The following is a 20009-nucleotide window of genomic DNA, read 5'->3' as shown; positions in this document are numbered from 1 at the left end:
AACCTTTTATCTAAGCGTCTAAATCCAACGTATTTTGGTTTCAGTTTTCGGTTCCCTTTGCTGTGATTCATGTCGACAAGTGGCCGGTCGGTTTTCTTCACTTCCGCACAACTAAATACACTCGCGAACGAAATCATTCACTGGTCAACTCTACAGTGCCTGCTTTGGTGCATATCAACGACTCCCGCTTCCTACAGCGAAGCCGCTTGTTGCGTGCTGAACGAGCATATAAAAAAAAAGTCAAAGCCAATCTTGCAGTGCACGATAGCGGGAGAGTGTGAGAGAGAGACAGAGAGGGTGAGAGGTTACAATCGCCCCTGTAAGTAGTAGTGAGAGTGAGATACAGCGAACACAAAACATTGGACTTGAATTTCTTTTTGCCTTCATCCACCCGGGGGAGGACAAGCCCGCGAGGGACCAACGCGATGGACTGCCGGCACCGCCGCTGCCACCGCACGAACGAACGAGCGGACGGGCGGCTTGCTACGATGGAGAGTTTTTGGCGTCACGTCAGTATCATCGTCGATTGCGGCTCAAGTGGTTCGCTCACACAGTGACAGTGCGGTGGGTCGAGTGGGACCAGCAGCAAGTGTCGTGGCTGTCTCGCTATACCAGATTAGATTATTAGATGCCAATTGCTGGGCAATTATCCCTGTAAAGTTGTTGAAGTTGAAAGTTCAGTAGAAATGAAGGTTCACAACGTGTCATGACCGAGGGAAGAAGGGTCATCGAACTGGTCGGATAATTTAGCTCACATTTGCTACGGTCTGTGTCCGCGTGCTTATCCACCTATCATTCATGTAATGATTTTTCAACATGTTAACACCAATGCCAGTGCTTCTTTTTGTAACTTGTTGCTTCAATACAGTTACTTAAGTAATATGTGAAGTTAAAAATTCAAGTGATAAATTCAAGTGAATAATTATATACGAAAAGTAAACTTACTGTTACTAACGTGATACAACTGTGGCGTTAAATTCACATTTAACGCAGTGCACGATCTTCACGGCCAAAAATCAACGCAACCAGGAGGCAGCATTTAAAGTACGCGCGCGTCAATCATCATCCAGTGGCAGCAACGTGTTTACGCACTCTATCGGCGGTGTATATTGTGCGCTTATGTATGTGATCGGTGGAAGGTGAGTGGAAGTAAATTTGTATACTTTTACTCGTTCCGCAAACCAAAAAAACACACACGCGGTGAAAACAAGGGTTTGGTTTGGCTTACATAATAAACAGTTTCCGACGCCGGTAAAGGAATGCTTCGTTGGTGGATTTACACTTTCTTTGCTACTTATGTTTTACTTTAAGCTTTTGGTTCCAATGTGCTGTGTCGGTGTGGTGTGAATTTAAACTAAAATCGGGCTTTTGAAAGAAAACCACGCTCAAAACATTAGTTGTAAAGCATTGCCCGTATTTATGAAAGCTTACACTGTCTATTCCTATTGATTAGTTAATATCTTCGATAACAGTTATACAACTAAAACTTACAAGAAAGATAGTTTGCGCAACTGCTTTACGCCAGTTCGTACAATAGTGACAATGATCAAGTTGTGTATTTCTGCCAAATTTTTGTTCCTATTTTTGTTTCTTGTTTTAAGCTTCGGAGGATGTATTCCGACCTTGCAGATTTCTACTGTGACTACCGGAAACGATTAGATTTTCCAGTTCGCTTAGGATTTATAAATATGCATTTGTGCACCGAAACACACACACACCAGTGTTTCCTTGTGCGAGTTCGTTTTTTTCTTTCATTCTTTACTAGTGTGGGTTTTTTTCAATGGAATAACTCATTTGACTCTTTGTTACAAATATAATAAAAATTAAAAAGATTTTTATGATAAAAATTAAAAATGTGTGATGATTTTTTTAATTATTTCAATAATTGTTGAAATAACTACGCAATTACTGCTACTGATACTAAGTGCTTTTCTAGCTTGCTATACAAAATGTTTAAAAAGTTTTCAATTCTGATACCGTCAATCGAAAAAAGGAAAATTGTGTTATTTTTGTTGGTAAAGCGGATAACATTTTTTTTTGTTTGTTTAATTGGAAACTATTCCTATATGTTATTATTCGTACTTTTTGAGACATCATCCATCATTAATTCGTTCGTGTCTATAATAAATTATTTGAATTAAGCCTATATGCTAAATTTGTATATTCTATTGCTAATAGTCTCATATGTCAAGCTGGTTTCGGAAGGTTTTTGGCATCAGTTTTCTTCAAGGTCAAAATTACAGTGTTAGCGTTTCCTTTATGAATAAATTATTCTTGACATAACCTACGAAGTTGTGAAAAAATATTGGAAGTCATTGAATATTTACACATTAATTTCACACCTTGCAAAAAGGCAAGAACTGGTCAACAGTAATCCGTACAGTAGACACCAACACCATCAGGTACAGCACATGATAAATCTATAATGATAGTGTAGTTTTGCACCGTAATGACATGACAAGCTATAAAACAAAATATGCTTTTTGAAACAGCATTGTGTGTCTGCTTTATTTGAAACAATACAAATGACAGCAGAAGATGGTGAAACGAAACTTTCATGATACTGTGAGTTTCCTATCGCTTCAAATTCTTTGGATGTAAATTTTCAAACTTAGCTCAACGCATTTTATTAATAAAAGTTCTACGGAGAACCCAAGAGGCAAAATGATTTATTCATTTATTAAATGAAGGGAAAAAACGGAATATTGATGACTATTTTGCAGTGTCTTTTTTTTAATTCTCCGTATTTTAGTCTACGCATTTCTTAATAAACTATAATTTCGATCACTAATCAGAAGACATTAACAGCAATTTTAATATTTTGATTCATATTATCAAAACATTTTTATTTATATTTTGCCTTAGTTATAGTTTTACCTAATCCAGTTTTCTCGCTTATATGAGTTATGAGTTTACTTTGCTCAGTTTATATGTATTTGTAGAGCTACTACACGTTCTCATATAATGCATTATTCTTGTTCACTTTTAGAGCATAAATCAGAATTCCAGTTCTCCTAGCAACGATGGACAAGCCCAAATCAGCCTTGAACATTGCGGAAGAAACACGCCTCTTTGGTGAAGTGCCGCAGGTGACACTTGCTCTTTCCGGTACAGAAACCTCTAAGCCCCCCAGCGTCAAGGAAAATATATTAAAGCCGTCATCCGATTCTATCGAGAATCACGATGGACAGCACGATACCAAAAGCTCCGGCATTAGTAGCACCACTAGCAGTATGAAGGACGATCCTTCCCGGGATGGACAGCATCTGGATGAATCTAACCTAGGCCAGCAACCGGACTCGATGACCACCGTTGTGATTGATATCGAAGCTACTAGCGGAGGTATGTTTAAATGGTATAAAGAGAAAAAAATGGAATCTGAAATCTTACTCATATGGTACACTCCATGCATCCGTTTTCATGCGTATAACATGGCTAGCTCACCAGTTCCTGGCGAACTTGATACGCTGCATGACAGTAAGGTCGCCGTACATTTTGTATAGCTCGTCGCAATATCGGCTTCTCCATTGTCCTTCCACACATACGGGGCCGTTCTACATCGTTCTGAATACTTGATGTTATTAGTTACAACATGTATCACTTATTTTTACTATAATCATTTATTTCACAATTTATAGTGAAGTTAATTATTCTTGCAGCTATAATGTATAACAACCAATACGCTACATAAAGCACCAAGTTTAATACGTAATAGGCGGATTTAAGCATCTTGTTTTTTTATTATGTTACTACATGAACGCTTTAATCAGTACCGTCGTTGGAATATTCCAGCTCGCAACTACCTGCAAGCAGTCATTCTCCCACTCATTAGTGAGCCACTATGCACAACAGAAGTGGCTGAAAACGCTTACTCTAATGTGCGTAATCCATAAACCGATCACTAATTCCGAATCTTCTGGCACACCAGTCCGCACAATTGAGTACAGTGAGACGAGTACTGCGAGACTCTGTGGCCTCAAAGAACTTCATGAACTGGTTGGGCCGGTATAATTCTAAAAATATAAGGGGCCTTGCATTGTGGAGTACCTTGAAACAAGTTCACTGAACAGCTGATAGATCTTGTAAATATGACAAATTCTCTTCCATAAACAAGACTCTACATAATCATCCATACCATCGATGATTGTTAAAAGAGCATTGTCACTTTTCAACAACGTGCTATCACATGCACGCGAATACAAATATTCTTAATCATCAATGTGATAGGTTTTATGTGTTTTACAGTTTCTTCAAGCAAACTGACTAGCTGATAACAAGTTTTCCGTAATTCAAGCGCGGTAATGATAGTCTCATATTGACGTTATTTTTGTATTACAGATTTAATATAAATCATCATCTCAGTTGTAGGATATTAGGGAAAATAAATATCTTCTTCTTTTTATTCTCATGTATTATGGCAACCGAGATCGGTCACAGGTTTACCTAGGCCACTTATAACATATCTATGACTGATTGGTCTTACCAAGTATTAGGAATCTCGGTTCATATGTGCGTTGAGACCAGGAAGGGTATAGCCTTAACAATTTGACAACTGTTCGATAGGGTCGAGCAAATTGAACGAAGCAACATTTAACCTAACGTAACGAACATTTTGAATTAACACTTTTTAAACTCAAGTACAGTCTTTCCCCGAGTTACGAGAATAATGCGTTCCGGAGACATTCGCGTATCACGGATTTTTGCGTGAGTCTAATATCACGTTTAACAGCCAAAATATACTTAATTAATAATTATTTTTGAATATATTTCGCCTATTTATGTAATTTAATACTTATTTGTAATTCATGTAGAAAATTAGGTTATTTCTGTCTTTTTAGCGATATAAAACTTGTGGAAAAATTGCAAATTATTTTTCATTTGACAATTGATGGAGATAATTGTACTGATTTGACATATAAACTGACAAATATAAAAATTCGCATAACTCGAATTCGCGTAACTCGGGGAAAGACTGTACATTGCTGCATTTCTTCGCTGGTTTGTCTAATCTGGACCAGCATCTCGTCGGACCAGCTCGTCCAGTCGCATGATCAAGGACTTCATTAGTTCATAGAGCTGCATGATCGCGTAAGATATTACACTTAAGAAGAAGATGTTGTTACATACATATTTTAAACCATTAAACACTCCAGTTTTCCTAAAAAAAGACAATAAGTCAATTTAATGTTGAATGAAATTATGTGTTTACCTGTTTTTCAAATTCAACGAAGGTACCTTACAAACCAGGAAATTCTAGTTTACTCTAATATGGCTTGCATTTGTAATGATAATAAAAAATAAGCAATTATCTCTTTATTTAAACATTGATACAAATATGATAAACACTTTGCTTTAATTTTAAATAAAGCAAAAAAAGATAAAGATTTAATTTTAAATCTGCGTAACGTGCGTTCAAACATAGGTCGTTAGTTTCCAACCAACTGTGGATTTGGTTTCGCGTTTTCCGCGTAACGTTAGAGCTTTCTGCACCGTAACGCATCGTTTAGATATCCAAAAAGCCTAAAAGCTCCACGAAAGCTCCTCACGCTCCATGGCAACGTTTGGTAATGGTAATTTTCAAACCGAGATGAACGTTTGCTATTGTTGGACGTTGAAAGATCTTTTTCCATATTTTAAATTAAATTGTGTTCTATTAATTGTGTTCTATGCTAGTAGATAAAGTTGTTTGAAATATTGCTAAAAGGTACAAAAGCTTTTGAATGAATTAAAATTGTACAGATAGCCACACATGTCGATTAAAAATAAATGCCATAACAACTCCGCCAAGGAAGTGCCTTCATCCCTCTAGCTACTAAAAATTCTAAAATAATAGTTTTATTTTACTACAATTCCTCTTGTATCCAAAACGCTCATCTTGAATGTTTCATTGATTTATACGCAAATTAAATATGGTTCGTTAAAAAAAAGACCCCTGCTTTGGCCGTTTTGCTTTGCATGCCCATTCGGAGTGGTCGAGCTTGAATAAGCCTGAAAGTGAACACGCAATAACGCAATGACTCTGTGTGCGGCTCGCTGGCAGACTGGCGGTTCTCTTTTCCGTCGTCGACGCGAGCATCATCGGGCACTCTCGCGCTCCGCATATTTCGCTTCGCGTGTGCGTCTGCTGCTGCTGCTGCCCATTGCACACACATTCACTGCACGTACCTTTCTGACAGGGAGGAAGGAGGGTGCTCCAAGGGTTTCTGTACAGTGTAAGTACAATTGCGCGCCGCTTGAACCGCCAACTCGTCCCGGTACGGTGTAGTAGTGGTTGTTGCGCGTACTTTCTGAACCGTGTCTATAGCGTATGCTCCCGCAGCCCGCAAACGACGACCAGTTTTGTCCCGTGCGTTCGCTGGAACAGAAGCAGAAGCTCGGCTCGCCGCGTATTCGAATACAGTACAGTGTGTGCTCGTACATTCCCATTTTGCTGTGCTTTCAGGTTGGTTGTGTGTACACATCATATCATGCATACTTGTTTCTACATGAGTGGCTGTTTCTGTTGGGGCCAAAGTTCCTGTCGCGCGCGTTTCACGCGCTTACGCATACATCATCCGCAAGCAAAGTGAATTTATTGTCATTGTCGCATCTTGCGCACAATTTGGACAGTGAACAAACACACAAAACATCTTCATTGTTTGCTCTTTTGTGACGCTTTTTTCAAACGAGTATGCTACTGATGCTGGTTTAATGCCCTGCATTAACGCGCAAAGTGGCTCCTTGCGTTAATGTGCAGCTGTAACAATGCATATGGCGTGTGGTGTTGCAAAACCGGTTCGAAAGGCGTTAAGTGTTAAGTGTAAAAATATGAAGAAAAATCCATTCTGGGGACAAGGGAAAGTGTCATAAGTTTGGAGCAAAAAAAAAAGTGTACATGTTCGTTAGGGGGAGAATTTCAGTAACCTTCGTTCAAGTACACACACTTGCCGCCACTCGTCGGTGTAGAGCTCTGTTGCTCGGTCAGTGCAAGAAAAGTAAAAGAATATGCCCTCCACTCCACTGGCCGTCAGCCATCCGTGTTTGTGTCTGTGTGTATATGTGTCAGTACGTAAGAGTTGGTGGGTAAAAGCGTAAAAAGTGAACAAAAGTACTGAGCCCAAACAATTTCCAAACTGCCACCGAAGGACGAGGAGGGCTTTTTGTGGAGAGGTTGAGATTGGCAGAGCGTTTAGGTTTGATTTTTCAGTTTCTTTGCGTTGTGCGATGATCAAGTGATATGAAAAAAACCCCTCACTTGTGCTTCAACGGAAGCTTGTATGAACATTTATCCCCCATTCCGTAAGAAACCATCCTATTTTGCCTGTCATGTTCGGCTGGGTTGATATTCAACATTATCTTATCACACTGTGCGGCCGTCGATCGTATCGAAATCTACTTTAAACCTCCATCCGGCTAGCTTCTTAGCTCACGTAAACTGAGCGTTATTATCGCACAAAGAATTCGCCCGCAAAACGGCAGAGTAACGATGTTTATTTGTCGACAAAACCTCCTCCCGATTAACGATTCCACTTCCACCGCTCATTGCCACCAGCTTGACCTCTGGACTTTTGAACCAACCCCGGGCGCAGTGTGCAAATAAGGACAATCATCGTGGTGAAGCATTTTCTTTTTTAAACGATCGTCAGCCCCAAACGCAGTGCGCGTTCTAGTAGAAGCGTTCGTAAGGCGTGATTAGATGTGCCGGGCACCATTGAACAAAATTGCTGAACGCATCTGTTTTGCATACAATTCTACTATGTTTTGTCTCATGATTAAATCGAGCGTAAGTGCCAGGGGAGCTCCATCTTATAGATACAATCCTGGCTGTATAGAATTTTATATACTTTGATACACATTTGATGTCCATCGATCGACTTTAAAACATGCCATTATGTTCATTACACTCATCACATCGCGCTTATATTAGAGCTGTTGAACAACAACGAAAGCCACTATCAATGATGACCTTTGCCAAGGGTCCAATATCAAATTTCGATAAGCCAGCCAATGGTAGAGGGAACGATGAACGATAAGCCAGCCCATATTCTACCACGATTGGCTGTGGGGCACAGTGCAGTAACCAAAAGCTGGGATGATTACGTATAGGTCTCGACCGGGGTTGCTGGATCGTTGCGGACAATTAGCGACGGCGAGCGTGTCGTGTCGGTTTTGTAGAGAACCGGCCAGCTCGTTCACCACCAACCGACACACACACGGACAGGCTTCCCGTAGGGTATGTTTTAATGCATCCATTTGTGACATCACTACATGCGTTGACAATATGTCGTGTGTGCTCAGTGCAACGACTGTTGCAGTTGCTGCTATGGAAAGACACGATCAAACAACTACAACTTTAAAATGGGATTGAGTGTTCGACAATGAAACTGATGCAGCTGGTCTTTGTGTTTGGTACAAGAGCAAAATGATGTTTTGTTTGTTTTTTGCGCAATTGACTTTATGATAGAAATAGAGAAAAAAAATATTACGTAAAAACTATTACGTTACAGAATTCAAGTATTAAAACAGGCTGATCTCTAGTAATTTTAATGTATCTTTAATATTTTTAATTTGCTTGTTTGTTTTGCAATGCCCGATAGGTTATGACGTCTCATTCCACACTTATCGTGGCAAAAAATCTCCTTGACTTTTTGGAAAAGACCTTCCTAATATAAATCATTCAACGAATCATCTATAATATGGTTATTGATTTGAGAAAAAACAAATGCAGTAAAAAAACAAATGCACATGGAAGTTAAAGAAAGTGTTATAGCGGAACTTGGGGCAAGTGTGCCACCTTAAGCATTTCAAGTTATAACTCACTAAAACGTGTTTTTCAAAAGCCGATTTAAATCTCATAACCATTTTACATCTATTTCCTCACTTATAAATGAGTTTCGCTTGAAAAAAGTGCAAATAAAACAGTTTTTGAAGCGTTTTAAAAAGGGTCCAAAAAGACGTTGTTTTTTGGGCTATGGGGCAAGACGGCCACCTGGTTAAAATAACCGTATTTCTTAGATAATAGGAAATAGTTACGTTTGTACCACTAGTGTATGTATTCCTACATGTATTTAGTCACCAATGAACCCTTTTTGACCACCAACTGTACCACAATATGGTTTGTTACTGTTCTGTTTTTCTGGCGTGGAATCCGCTCACAATAGCGCACCATTCCGCAGCACGCTACAACAATGTTTACATTTTTGACAGATCGCGCCTATGAAAGATGGTGGCACACTTGCCCCAAAAAGAGATGGCACACTTGCCCCAAAAGTTGTAACTTTTTTGAAATTGAATTTTTCAGTGACAAAAAAAAAGTTTTTTTCAACTAACCCCACAAAAAATTTCACGTTTTCTCAGCTATACGGTGGTTGTAAATATTTTCTCGGTTGATTGTTCGCATGATTTTTGAGAGCTTATTTGATTAGATTAAAAAATTATAATATTCTGCTCAATTTTGAAACTCAACATAAATCAGTTCAAAACAATGGGAAATATCCATTGATCTATATGAAATTTGGCTCAGTATACCCAGTCATTGGAAAGCAACCAACTGTATACAAAATTGATCATTAAACTAAAGTTTTCAAGGAAAAATGCTTGGTGGCACTCTTGCCCCAAATTCCGCTACGTGTTTGAGACCAATAGAATGGTTTTATGCTTTCTATCGAAAATACAGGGAACATTTCACAAAAGTTTACAACTCAAATATTATCATGTAAATTGGGAGAGTAGAATGTATGTCCATATGTTAGTGTTTGAGGTTTTTTTTTTGTGTGGGCTTATCTTCAGTACAAAAGGTCCAACGGCCGTAATCTCGTGAGTGGCCGTAACAGAACTTTGCTGTAAAAGGCTTGACAATTTGCGGCTGTGACTTTTTCTTTTATATATTTTTTTAAATATTATGTCTAATCATGCCCAAGATAGACAACGATTTTCAAGCGTCAATTGCGAAGTAAATATAACGATTAATTGGAGTAGTTTACGCAAGTATAGTATCAATATTTTTCTATTGTATTAGCAAAACTGCAAAAAGAAAAAAAAAACATTGGCACCAACATGAATGATCCTTGGAAACCGCTTCAACCGGCTGTTCAAGGTGCAGACACCCGTTATACCCTGTTTCTGAAACTCATCCATGATTATGCTCATTCATAGCGATAGCAGCAATACATCTACGCACTCCATGTGTATGTGTGTGTGTGTGTGTGGTTGTGTTTGCCTTCCCCAGGTGAAAGAAGATGATGACGACAAAGTAGGAGGGGTTCACCGGTGTGTTGAAAATTGGAAACTAATTAGTAGTCAAAATTTACCAACACATTTATCACCAGACCATGCAAAACCACAGACCCATGCTTGCAGTTGATTATTCGCGAAAGTTAGCTGAATGAAGCGTACCCCGGTACACAAAAACAATACAAAAAAATCAATAGATAATTGCTTAGCGACAGTGAAAGAGGGAAGCGTTTCTGTTTTCTGCACACAACTATTGCATAAATTGAATGTAAACTTTACCGATTTATAATTCTGGCTCCAACAATGGCAGGGAGGGAAAGCGTTTTGGGGTGTATCAATAGCGGTGGTGGTGGTGGTCGTTGAAACACATTCACATGTGCGTTTATACAATCCCAGTAGCGGCCGGAATGTGTCAAACAAACTGCCAAGGTTATGGTGATGGGTTTGGATGTGTTTCGGCGGGTTCGAATTCACGATCGCGCACTATTCCAGTGGCTTCTTCGAGGATCGGTTCGGCTCGTGCGCGGTCGCAATGTGGCGTGCTGGAGGTAAAAACTGTTCGTAGCATTTTTTTACATAACGTCTTTTTTCTCCCTCAACGTCAGTGATTGCCCCCCACACACGTAGCTTTCGCTGCAGCTCTCTGGCCGATGTAATGTTTCCGTAAAGTTGCTCGATCACTTGAATTTGTCCGCAGCGGGGTCATCAGTGTGTTGCTGTCTCGTACGGGCCAGGCGTTCCTTCTTCACTTTTCAACGGCTGGCCGTCGCATGACCGTTGCTCTCAGCGCCGGCTCTTCTCTGCTAAGGGGACTAATTGCTGGGATCGAGGCACCCGGGGAGGGCAGTAATGAGTGTGCATGGTGAAGTGTTTTGTGGGCTTCAATCGTCGTTACCCAACGGCTCCGGTGTGTCGATTAACGCACTCACAAGCAAACGGGACACGGGCGGTGGAGAAACTGGGCGGTTTGTGGTGTTTCATTTTTTTCCTTGTTGTTTCGTCTATGTGTGCCATATTTCCCTAGTGTATGTGTATGTGTATGTGTCCTACAGTTATGCTATAAAATGCATACAACGAAAGCCAGTCCATCTTCTCGTTTGCGCGCACGGCACAATGCGATCTTGCTTCGCGCGCAGATGCGCTGGTCAACATAAAAATGCAAATCGGCCGCGTTGGGAATAGTGTGTGCAGAAAACTGGATGCCATTTGCACTAAACGACCTTGAACTAGTAGAAATTTTGATATATACATAAAACAATTGCAAAAAACAACCAGCCACTCCTTCCACTAAGCGATATAGTGGAATGTGCGCGTGTATTTCCGTTTACAAACAGCTTGTCGGCGTAACGTGTGGTGTGTAACGCTGCGATGTAACGCTCAAGGTACGCTGCGATGAGCGAACGAACATATGATAAGAGTGTCACTGTGTGCGTGCCGCCGAGAGCAGCCGCCATGCTCGGTTGGTTGTTTTGACATTTGAAGAAAAACAAAGCCCGGCATCGAAAAGTAGGTTACCGAAAGTGAAAAGCGGTCGCAGTTTCGGGACGCAGTGTCGTAGGTGTGAATTTAAACGGACAGTAAAGAATATTGTTACCCACAATTGAACAGCGATAGAATAGGATTTGCGGGGGCTTGCAGTTCAGCTATTGTAGCAGTATTAGTTGTAGCATTTTGTAGCAGCATGTTGCTACAACGCTGTAAAAGTCATGCCACAAACATGATTATCGATTAATTCACAACAAACACTGGTTTTCTCCATTGAAAAGAGTCGGAGTATCGCTTTATCGATTTCACGCCCTCACCGGGTCTGTTTTGGTTCCAAAGTTTCCTCCTTCACAGTGTAGCGTTATGTAAACTAATGTCTATTGCTCATCGTCCTCCATACAAAGGGGCAAATTAATCCATTTATTTTCGCACGCACGTCTGCATCGCGGCTGCAACTCTTCAAATCGATTTGCCTAAATTGGTTGTGATTGTTGGGGTTCTTTCTACTTTGTTTAACTATTATTTGCACACCCGCACACAGGCGACAAGCGTAATTCCGCTCTGTTTCAATTTACCTTTTGCAGGATCCATCGTACCAGATTATATCAACATGAGTTTTTCGGACGTGAGTATAGTGCACTGTCGAGCTGCAAATCAACACATGTTTAATGACAACACTCTATTACGTATGTATGTTTGTACACACAGATCGTTCAACAGCTGCGAACTACATTCAACAGTGGCAAAACGCGAGATGTCGATTTCAGGTAAGCTATCCAAACCCATACGCGTACTTGTTAGCTACGTACGGGGAATGACTCGGCAGAAATACGCGTGTGGTGAAGCCGTAATGGTACCATCATTGCGGATATTATTAAAGTTTTATCATATGCCACATCCATTATAACGTTTGACCTTCACGAGATCAGTGTCTTGAATCGCAGATGCTGATGAAACACATGCTCATACATTATAATGTGTACGAGTGAATACTATTGCGATTAAAATGCTTGATAGAACACTTCGTACATTCATATTTCGAATAATACCTTCCTTTGATAGGTTGAATCAGCTGAAGGCCCTGCTACGATGCTACGAAGAGAACACAGCCGAGATGGCGAACGTGCTAGCCGCGGATCTCCGCAAGCACAAGCAGGAAGCCCATCTGCTCGAGATTGAGTTCATCCTGAACGATCTGCGGAACACGCTGTACAACTTGCGCGAATGGGTGAAGCCGGAAAAGCCGGAGAAGAGCCTGGTTAACGTGATGGATGGCGTCTACATCTACAAGGACCCGTACGGTGTGGTGCTGGTGATCGGCGCGTGGAACTATCCGCTGCAGCTTACGCTGGTGCCAGTGGCAGCCGCCATTGCCGCAGGAAACTGTGTCGTAATTAAACCGAGCGAGGTAGCTCCGGCCTCGGCCAAATTCATCGCCGAAACACTGCCAAAGTACTTGTCTCAGGTAAAGTTCTTTGGGGCTCGCCTTTACCTAATCGTCAAAACTGTTGCGCCAGTCCATCTTTGCGTAGGACGTATCGGCTTTCACTTAAGCGTGTGCGAAATCAGTTTATGGATTCACGATAGAATATTTATGTTAAGTCGTGCACAGTACAGCAAAGGGCTAACCTTGCGCATTCAAGCTTAAACATATAAAACCGATTGCGGTGCGTTCTTCTCGATGCTGTTTTATTGCGCTTTTTTGTTGCACACAATGCACATTACAAAACAAATGCCTTTCCCCATGTTCTGTGTTGCGCATTTCGAAAAAAACCGGTTAATATTGTACAACCTTGCCAATACTGAGTTCGAATCAGCAGGGTAGCAAAACCTGCCGTCAATCCTTTCTCACTCCAAGTTTGTGCGTGGTATGCGATTACACCGCTCTTTACGCTTTCTTACACACGCAGGACTGCTACCGGGTGGTAACTGGTGGACCGAAGGAAACGAGCGAGCTGCTGAAGGAAAAGTTCGACTACGTGTTCTATACCGGTTCCGGACGCGTCGGCAAAATCATCCACCAGGCGTGCAGTGAAAACCTGACGCCCTGCACACTGGAGCTCGGCGGCAAAAGCCCTTGCTACTTGGACGGTACGGCCAATATCGCCATCGCCGCGCGGCGCATCTTGTGGGGCAAGTTTATAAACGCCGGCCAAACATGTATCGCTCCCGACTACATACTGTGCAGCAAGCAGGTGCAGAAGCAGTTCCTTGAGGAGGCCCGCAAAGTGCTGAACGAGTGGTATGGCGCGAATCCGAAGGACAGTCCCGATCTGTGCCGCATTATCAACCAGAATCATTTCCAGTGAGCATCGGTTGGGGGAGGGGAGAGTGGGGGATGTCTGTATGGCAAAACGACTTTACGATTGTTGGTTTTAACACTTTTTTTCTTTATTTAGGCGACTTACGTCTCTGCTCAAGGGTGCCAACGTGGCCATCGGAGGTGAAACGGATCTGCAGGACCGTTACATCTCGCCAACAATTCTGATCGACGTAAAGTCAACTGATCCCGTAATGCAGGATGAAATTTTTGGCCCCATTCTGCCGATTCTGAATGTCGACAATGCGTATGATGCCATCAAGTTCATCAACTCCAGGTATTGAAGATCGCTACCCTTTTCCCCGCGCTGTGTTGGCTCACTCGTCCGCAATAGTTTCATCCGTCGATAGCAATGATTTATGTTTTCTACATTTTCTTTGTTTTCTTTCCCATGGCGATGTTTAATTGTTGTTGTTTGTTCGGATCCTGATCGTTTTTCCCTTCTGCTGCTGATTTCCGGCTACGGTCCGGCCCATCCCATGTCCCTCGATGTGTGTCGCTTTTCATTGCTCATTTCGTGGACGTTTTGCGTCTGCTGCATCACATGATAATCGTTACATGTACAACCGAATAACGGTTAAACATTGTCCCGCAAACGCGATGCCCATGGATTTGCGCCTCGGTGATCGTTTGTTACTGACGAACATCCGCACTGCCACCTGCACACACCTCACCATTTCACCATTTCATGCAGACCACCGCCCCTAGTAATGTACATCTTTACGCTAGATACCAAAATTCAAGAACTTTTCGTTACTGGAACACGGTCGGGCAGCATGTGTCTTAATGATACGATCATGCAGTATGCCGGTAAGAAGAAAGAATTGGTTCAAAATCTGGTTTAAGATATATCATTTACATTCCTTGGTGAAAGCATAACAGGTGGCGGTTATTAGATTTACCTCTTAACTAGCAGATTTGCGATAAATTGTGGTATTGGTTGATTGGTTTTTAGAAGATCTGGATCTATATTTTGTTGTGGTACCTTTGTCGGTGATGGATATATAAATTTGCCTATATTCGGGTTTTCGTAGTATTTTGCTTGTGTTATAGACAGTCGCCTTCGTGGTCTAACGGTGTTTGCTTTTTATATTCTATTAATTTCGTGGTTACGGAAACCTTTACTGCTACAACCTCCTGTTACGCTAGTGCCAAGCCTCTATGCTTGTACATCTTCTCCAAAAACGTAACGGATCAGCGTCTGATGATCGAAAACACCTCCAGCGGAGGAGTTTGCGTAAACGATACTCTCATGCACTGTGCAGGTTAGATTTAATGGTTTTTTTCCTAATGAGTAGATCTTATACTAACACAGTAAATACAGCTACGTAATAGTAATACGCTGAAAGTTTTATTTTTCCATTGATTGAATAGTTTGTTGTTGAATTGTTGAATTATGTACTAAAATCATGCTCTGTGCATTTAAAATTCCATAACTAGTTAGCACAAAACAGGTCAAGGTGTAATCATCAGATCATTTTATTTGCAATGTAGTTAATATGCTGCCATTAGTTTCATTCACGCGAACGATTGAGTGTTATAAAGATGAGATTTTTAGCTATATATATTGACTTTTTTTTACTATAACATTTATATTTTCTTTTCCTTCAGAGACAAACCACTATGTTTGTACTTATTTACTGAAAACATCGAGGATCGCGATGCCTTCATAGTAAACACTTCTAGCGGAGGTGTTTGCGTGAATGATGCTTTAACGCACTTTGCAGGTCAGATATGAAGCTTCATACTTCATTTGCAATCGTATAATTTCAAAAGAATCGTCATTTTCATTCATCCAAAAATTACAATTTCAAACATTGTAATCAACACAAACTACGAATGTTTACGATTGTGGCCTTTGCTCATTTGCCTCTATCTCCAGTTCGATTGCCTTTGCAACTGTCTGTTATGTACAAGATGTTTCGTTCACTAGGCTTTGGTTCCCCTGTGTATCTGTACTGTTTTAATTGCGATGGTAATGATTTTGGATCGTTTGTGTACTCATTTGCTTTATTTCCCATGAGCAAAAGTGGGTTCCTATTGATGCCGATGATAGTAATGGCCATTCGCCATAATGTTCTATGCACTTGAACTTTTCTTCAAATTCGTACCAACAGGGATAAACCGCTGAGCATTTACATCTTCAGCGAAAATGAGAAGGATCGTAAGGCAATTATAGAAAACACTTCTTGTGGAGGCATTTGCATTAACGATACGATGGCTCACGTTGCAGGTATCATAATTTTTAGGAAATTTTTTCAAGCATTTTGATCGTGTATGTGTGTTTGTATGTGTGTGTACAATTTTACGAGACACTACAATGTTCCGGCTCACGTAGTGCGACAGTTATTGAGAGTAAAACTAATGGTAACGAAGCGGTTTCTGTACTAGACAAGCCAAGGCTTTCAGCGTAATTTACGATGCAATACTAACATTTAATTTAATTAACCGTGTAAATATTAGTACAATTTATTGATTGGCATTAGACACTGTATTACTTTTTGCCTTCAATTGTTTAACAAATTTAACAATTTCTTTATAATAATTAGTAATAATAATTGGCATATAACACAAGTTAAAGCTACTAACTATTCAGTAATGCTAGCTAAAATTAAAAAAAAAAACTACAAATTAAACATTCTAAAGATCAAAATCATATATTAACAGTGATTCACATGTCTCGCTGTGAACTAACAAAACACTCTTTCTCTATTAGTTGAAGCACTACCCTTCGGTGGTGTTGGCCCTAGCGGTATGGGTTCTTACCATGGCAAGTACTCCTTCGACACGTTCGTCCACAAGAAGTCCTGCTTGACGAAAGATTTCAACCCGATTGGCGAAAAACTGGCTGCGTAAGTGACACAACTCTGCATCACGCAGTGCAAATGTGGTTCCAATCATTTAAATATCCGAACCTCCCATTTTTCCTCCAGCTCCCGGTATCCACCATACTCCGAAAGTAAGCTGTCCTTCCTGAGTACCTTGCTGAAGAAGCGTCAGGGCATCAACTTGCACTTTTTGCCATATCTGCTGATGTTCGGCATTGGCGTGGCTTCTACGCTTGTAGTAAGCACCATCCTGAAGGTAAATAAGAACCATCACCATCAGCTCTTCTGAAACTTATTTCGCAACATCAACGTGATCTGCATGCCAACACTGTAGAAAAAAAACATTGAAACAATGCTCGTGGTTTTAACTTCCCATCTTTTGTACGATCCTTTTTCAGAGACGTTTGCAATAAACAACAGCTTCCATTCAGAGTTGGGGGATTTGGGTTATGAGAGGAACGTCATTCGACGTTAAATGATACGTCGGTTATGTGTGCATCTCAAGTGCACGTGCACCAAGCGTGCTCGTATTTCAATTGCGTTCTTTAGATTTTAATCATTTCTTACAACATGTATTCACACACATTGTACGTTATTATAGTGATGCTATTCAGCGCTGCTTGTGGGATCATTTAATAAAATATGAATATTTTGCACTTTCCATACAAATTTCAACGTTTTGCAATTGATTTATTTGTAGTTTTATTCTCCACTGGGTAGCATTTTTCTGGCTTGTGTCCATGATATGCCAAGCGACTCTGTTGCTTTTGTAGTGATATATCCTTTACTAACGTGTCTGCAGTTTGCTGCAGCTTTTTGTAGTACAACATTCCCACCTCAAGCGTATTTAGTATACCGACTAAACAAGATCCTCGCTGTGGGATATTTCTTGAACATGCTGTTAATATTACGCATTCTATTGTATGCGCACGTTTCTAACGTTTTTTTTATCTCTCTACACTTGCAGGATGACGATTAACGCTTTCAGAAAGCAAAACACAATGACACCAATAACTATCACTATTGGCAGAACGAAACAAAACAACGGAAAACGGAAAAAATATGCTCCGACAAGCTTTCCTGCAACGCATACCGGAGAACGTGACGAGTCATTTGTTTCTTTTTTTATTAGAAGTTAGGTCAATTTGCAAATCTTTTGCTTGCAACAACACAATTGTGATGGGATTATTCCAACACCACCCACTTCTTCCGGTGCGGGGAGAATAGAAAGGTGAAAAGGGACAAGGAGCTAAAAATAATGCCGAAAAATGTGTTTTAATTTTCCATGCACGGTGATACACGTCTTTTACACTTTGGCGAAGCAGCGTTATCAACACGGTATATGTTTTAAATGTAAAAAAATGAAACTAGAAAATGTACGTTTATCGTGGATAAGAACAGCACAAGAAAAAATGTTGGGTGCATGCAATAAATGTTGATAAATGGGTAATTGATAATTCATTGGCTATTTTCTTTTGCAACTATCACACAAATTTGTGCGTAAGTAGGATTAGAAAAGTATAGAAAACAATTGCCATGGGACAATTTAAATAAAAATGGAAAACAATGCATTTGAATAATTATTAAATTTGTTAAAATGAAAATTAACGGAAAATCAGAATGATTGGTTCAATTGTCCTTGACGTTTATGAAATATTTCACCGCGTCACAAACGTCACATCAACTGTGGCATTTCTTGTTTGTAAACAAAGTGAGCCGGGCATCGAAATCGCGTTGTCTGCAGCAGCGAATCGCAACGAAATGATAACTTTAGCAATCGTAAAACCTCACTGCCTCAAAAATCCTATCGCTTACCAAACAATACAGCAAATGCTGATAGAAAGCGGCTTAAAGGTAGTGGCAAGAAAGCGGATAAATCTCTCCCGGGATGAGGCGGAAAAGTTCTACGCGGAGCATAGGAATAAATTCTTCTTCCGACGTCTAGTATCACTTATGACCAGGTACGGCGCACAGAAAATATTTAAATAAATAAGTGACCCTTTGAAGAAGTTGTATCCTTCCCTCTATTCATTTCAAGCGGACCGTCCGAAGTGGTATTACTGTCAGGGAATGATGCAATTCAGCAGTGGCGCAATCTGATGGGACCTACAAAGGTCCTCAAGTCGGTATATTCACACCCGGCATGCATTCGCAGTTGTTTCGGTTTAACAGACACACGAAACGCTACGCATGGATCAGGTATGCGCAAGCAAATAATATTGCCTCGAGGAATTACATAACAAATGCGTGTTGTTTTCATGTTTCAGATTCGGAACAATCGGTGATGATTGAGAGACAATTCTTTTTCGGTGACGCTACCCAATAAAAGTTATGTATCGGCTCCGATTTTTTCCAACAGTTAAAGTGTCTGCGTAATATGTTTGCTTACTATTTGCATTGAATAATATGAAACACATAGTCAAAATTTGTAAAATACGATACAGAGAACCAAAAATATATCTACATATTAAGAATTAACACGCCTTTCGATTTAATGATAACTGTGTTGTGATAACAGTATTTTTAAACTAAATATTTAGCACCATAATAACTGCTGGGAAAGTATAGATACGTAGTTCTTACCAAACCATTTGAAAAAATGTATTTTCAATGCAAATTACTAGTAAAACACTTTCATTAACCTGTCGATATTCTCGTAGCTATACAGAATGATCGCTCTCTCGTTCCTTTCGTCTTCCCGTTCAACTTCAGTCTTTCGTAGTTGCTACACTGAGACGCGTACACAAAATATTCCTTAAATGAATGCCCTGGATAGTTTTTTAAGTACAGTAGGTGACCGCTAACTGGATGTGTTTTAACTGGAGTGCTTTTTAACTGGAGGTTCGCTAACTGGAGTTAGGGCGGTGGCAACGCTCATCGGATGCGATTTTATCGGACGAGATTTATATGGGATTTGACAGATAACGTCGGACGTGCGATCAAGGTGTATGGATATTAGGAGGTGAAGTGCTTCAGAGCAAATTGACATTTCACGACTTGACATAACAATACTGGGGGCTCCGGTATTAAAATCGGGGAGGGCTAGAGGGGGGTATAGAAAATTGTATGCGATTTGACATAACAATACTCAATGATGGCGCCCGGAAAACGCGCTAACAATTCACCTCCTTAATAAACACACCTTGCGTGCGATTTCGTCGTCC

At 40.5% G+C, this 20009-nt stretch overlaps 2 protein-coding genes across 23 annotated transcripts; both read left to right on the top strand.

The window, feature by feature from the left end:
* The first annotated feature begins 432 nt into the window (after nucleotides 1-432).
* On the top strand, nucleotides 433-18302 carry LOC1274802 (aldehyde dehydrogenase family 3 member B1). Of its 22 annotated transcripts, none has more exons than XM_061649677.1 (11): nucleotides 433-1139; nucleotides 2990-3342; nucleotides 12282-12322; nucleotides 12406-12464; nucleotides 12760-13162; nucleotides 13608-14002; nucleotides 14097-14294; nucleotides 15167-15282; nucleotides 16734-16869; nucleotides 16951-17101; nucleotides 17813-18302. In XM_061649677.1, the coding sequence occupies exons 2-11, from the start codon at nucleotides 3024-3026 to the stop codon at nucleotides 17822-17824; spliced, it is 1830 nt and encodes a 609-aa protein (XP_061505661.1). In that variant the 5' UTR covers nucleotides 433-1139; nucleotides 2990-3023; the 3' UTR covers nucleotides 17825-18302. The 22 variants fall into 22 exon arrangements, 21 of the variants coding, with proteins under 21 accessions (XP_061505661.1, XP_061505658.1, XP_061505662.1 ...); XM_061649674.1 differs by lacking the exon at nucleotides 17813-18302 and adding an exon at nucleotides 17244-17514; XM_061649678.1 differs by lacking the exon at nucleotides 15167-15282 and adding an exon at nucleotides 15629-15744 and having other exon boundaries at nucleotides 518-1139.
* Nucleotides 18303-18533: 231 nt separating this feature from the next.
* On the top strand, nucleotides 18534-19323 carry LOC4576191 (nucleoside diphosphate kinase 6). The gene is made up of 3 exons (XM_001230966.4): nucleotides 18534-18806; nucleotides 18884-19044; nucleotides 19113-19323. Exons 1-3 carry the CDS (start codon nucleotides 18607-18609, stop codon nucleotides 19169-19171), a joined length of 420 nt encoding a protein of 139 aa, XP_001230967.3. The 5' UTR covers nucleotides 18534-18606; the 3' UTR covers nucleotides 19172-19323.
* Nucleotides 19324-20009: the final 686 nt, after the last annotated feature.

This window comes from Anopheles gambiae, chromosome 2, assembly GCF_943734735.2.
Source record: "Anopheles gambiae chromosome 2, idAnoGambNW_F1_1, whole genome shotgun sequence".
Taxonomy (NCBI): Eukaryota; Metazoa; Arthropoda; class Insecta; order Diptera; family Culicidae; genus Anopheles; species Anopheles gambiae.
Note: the sequence above shows the minus strand (reverse complement) of the source record. Positions and strands in the feature narration are given on the sequence as shown.

Coding starts and splice junctions, on each gene's coding strand:
- LOC1274802 (XM_061649670.1), top strand. CDS start 6,014: ATGACTCTGTGTGCGGCTCGCTGGCAGACTGGCGGTTCTCTTTTCCGT. Junction 14,003..14,096: donor ATCAACCAGAATCATTTCCA/GTGAGCATCGGT, acceptor TTCTTTATTTAG/GCGACTTACGTCTCTGCTCA. Junction 16,251..16,733: donor TACGATGGCTCACGTTGCAG/GTATCATAATTT, acceptor TTTCTCTATTAG/TTGAAGCACTACCCTTCGGT.
- LOC4576191 (XM_001230966.4), top strand. CDS start 18,607: ATGATAACTTTAGCAATCGTAAAACCTCACTGCCTCAAAAATCCTATC. Junction 18,807..18,883: donor CTAGTATCACTTATGACCAG/GTACGGCGCACA, acceptor ATTCATTTCAAG/CGGACCGTCCGAAGTGGTAT. Junction 19,045..19,112: donor AAACGCTACGCATGGATCAG/GTATGCGCAAGC, acceptor TTCATGTTTCAG/ATTCGGAACAATCGGTGATG.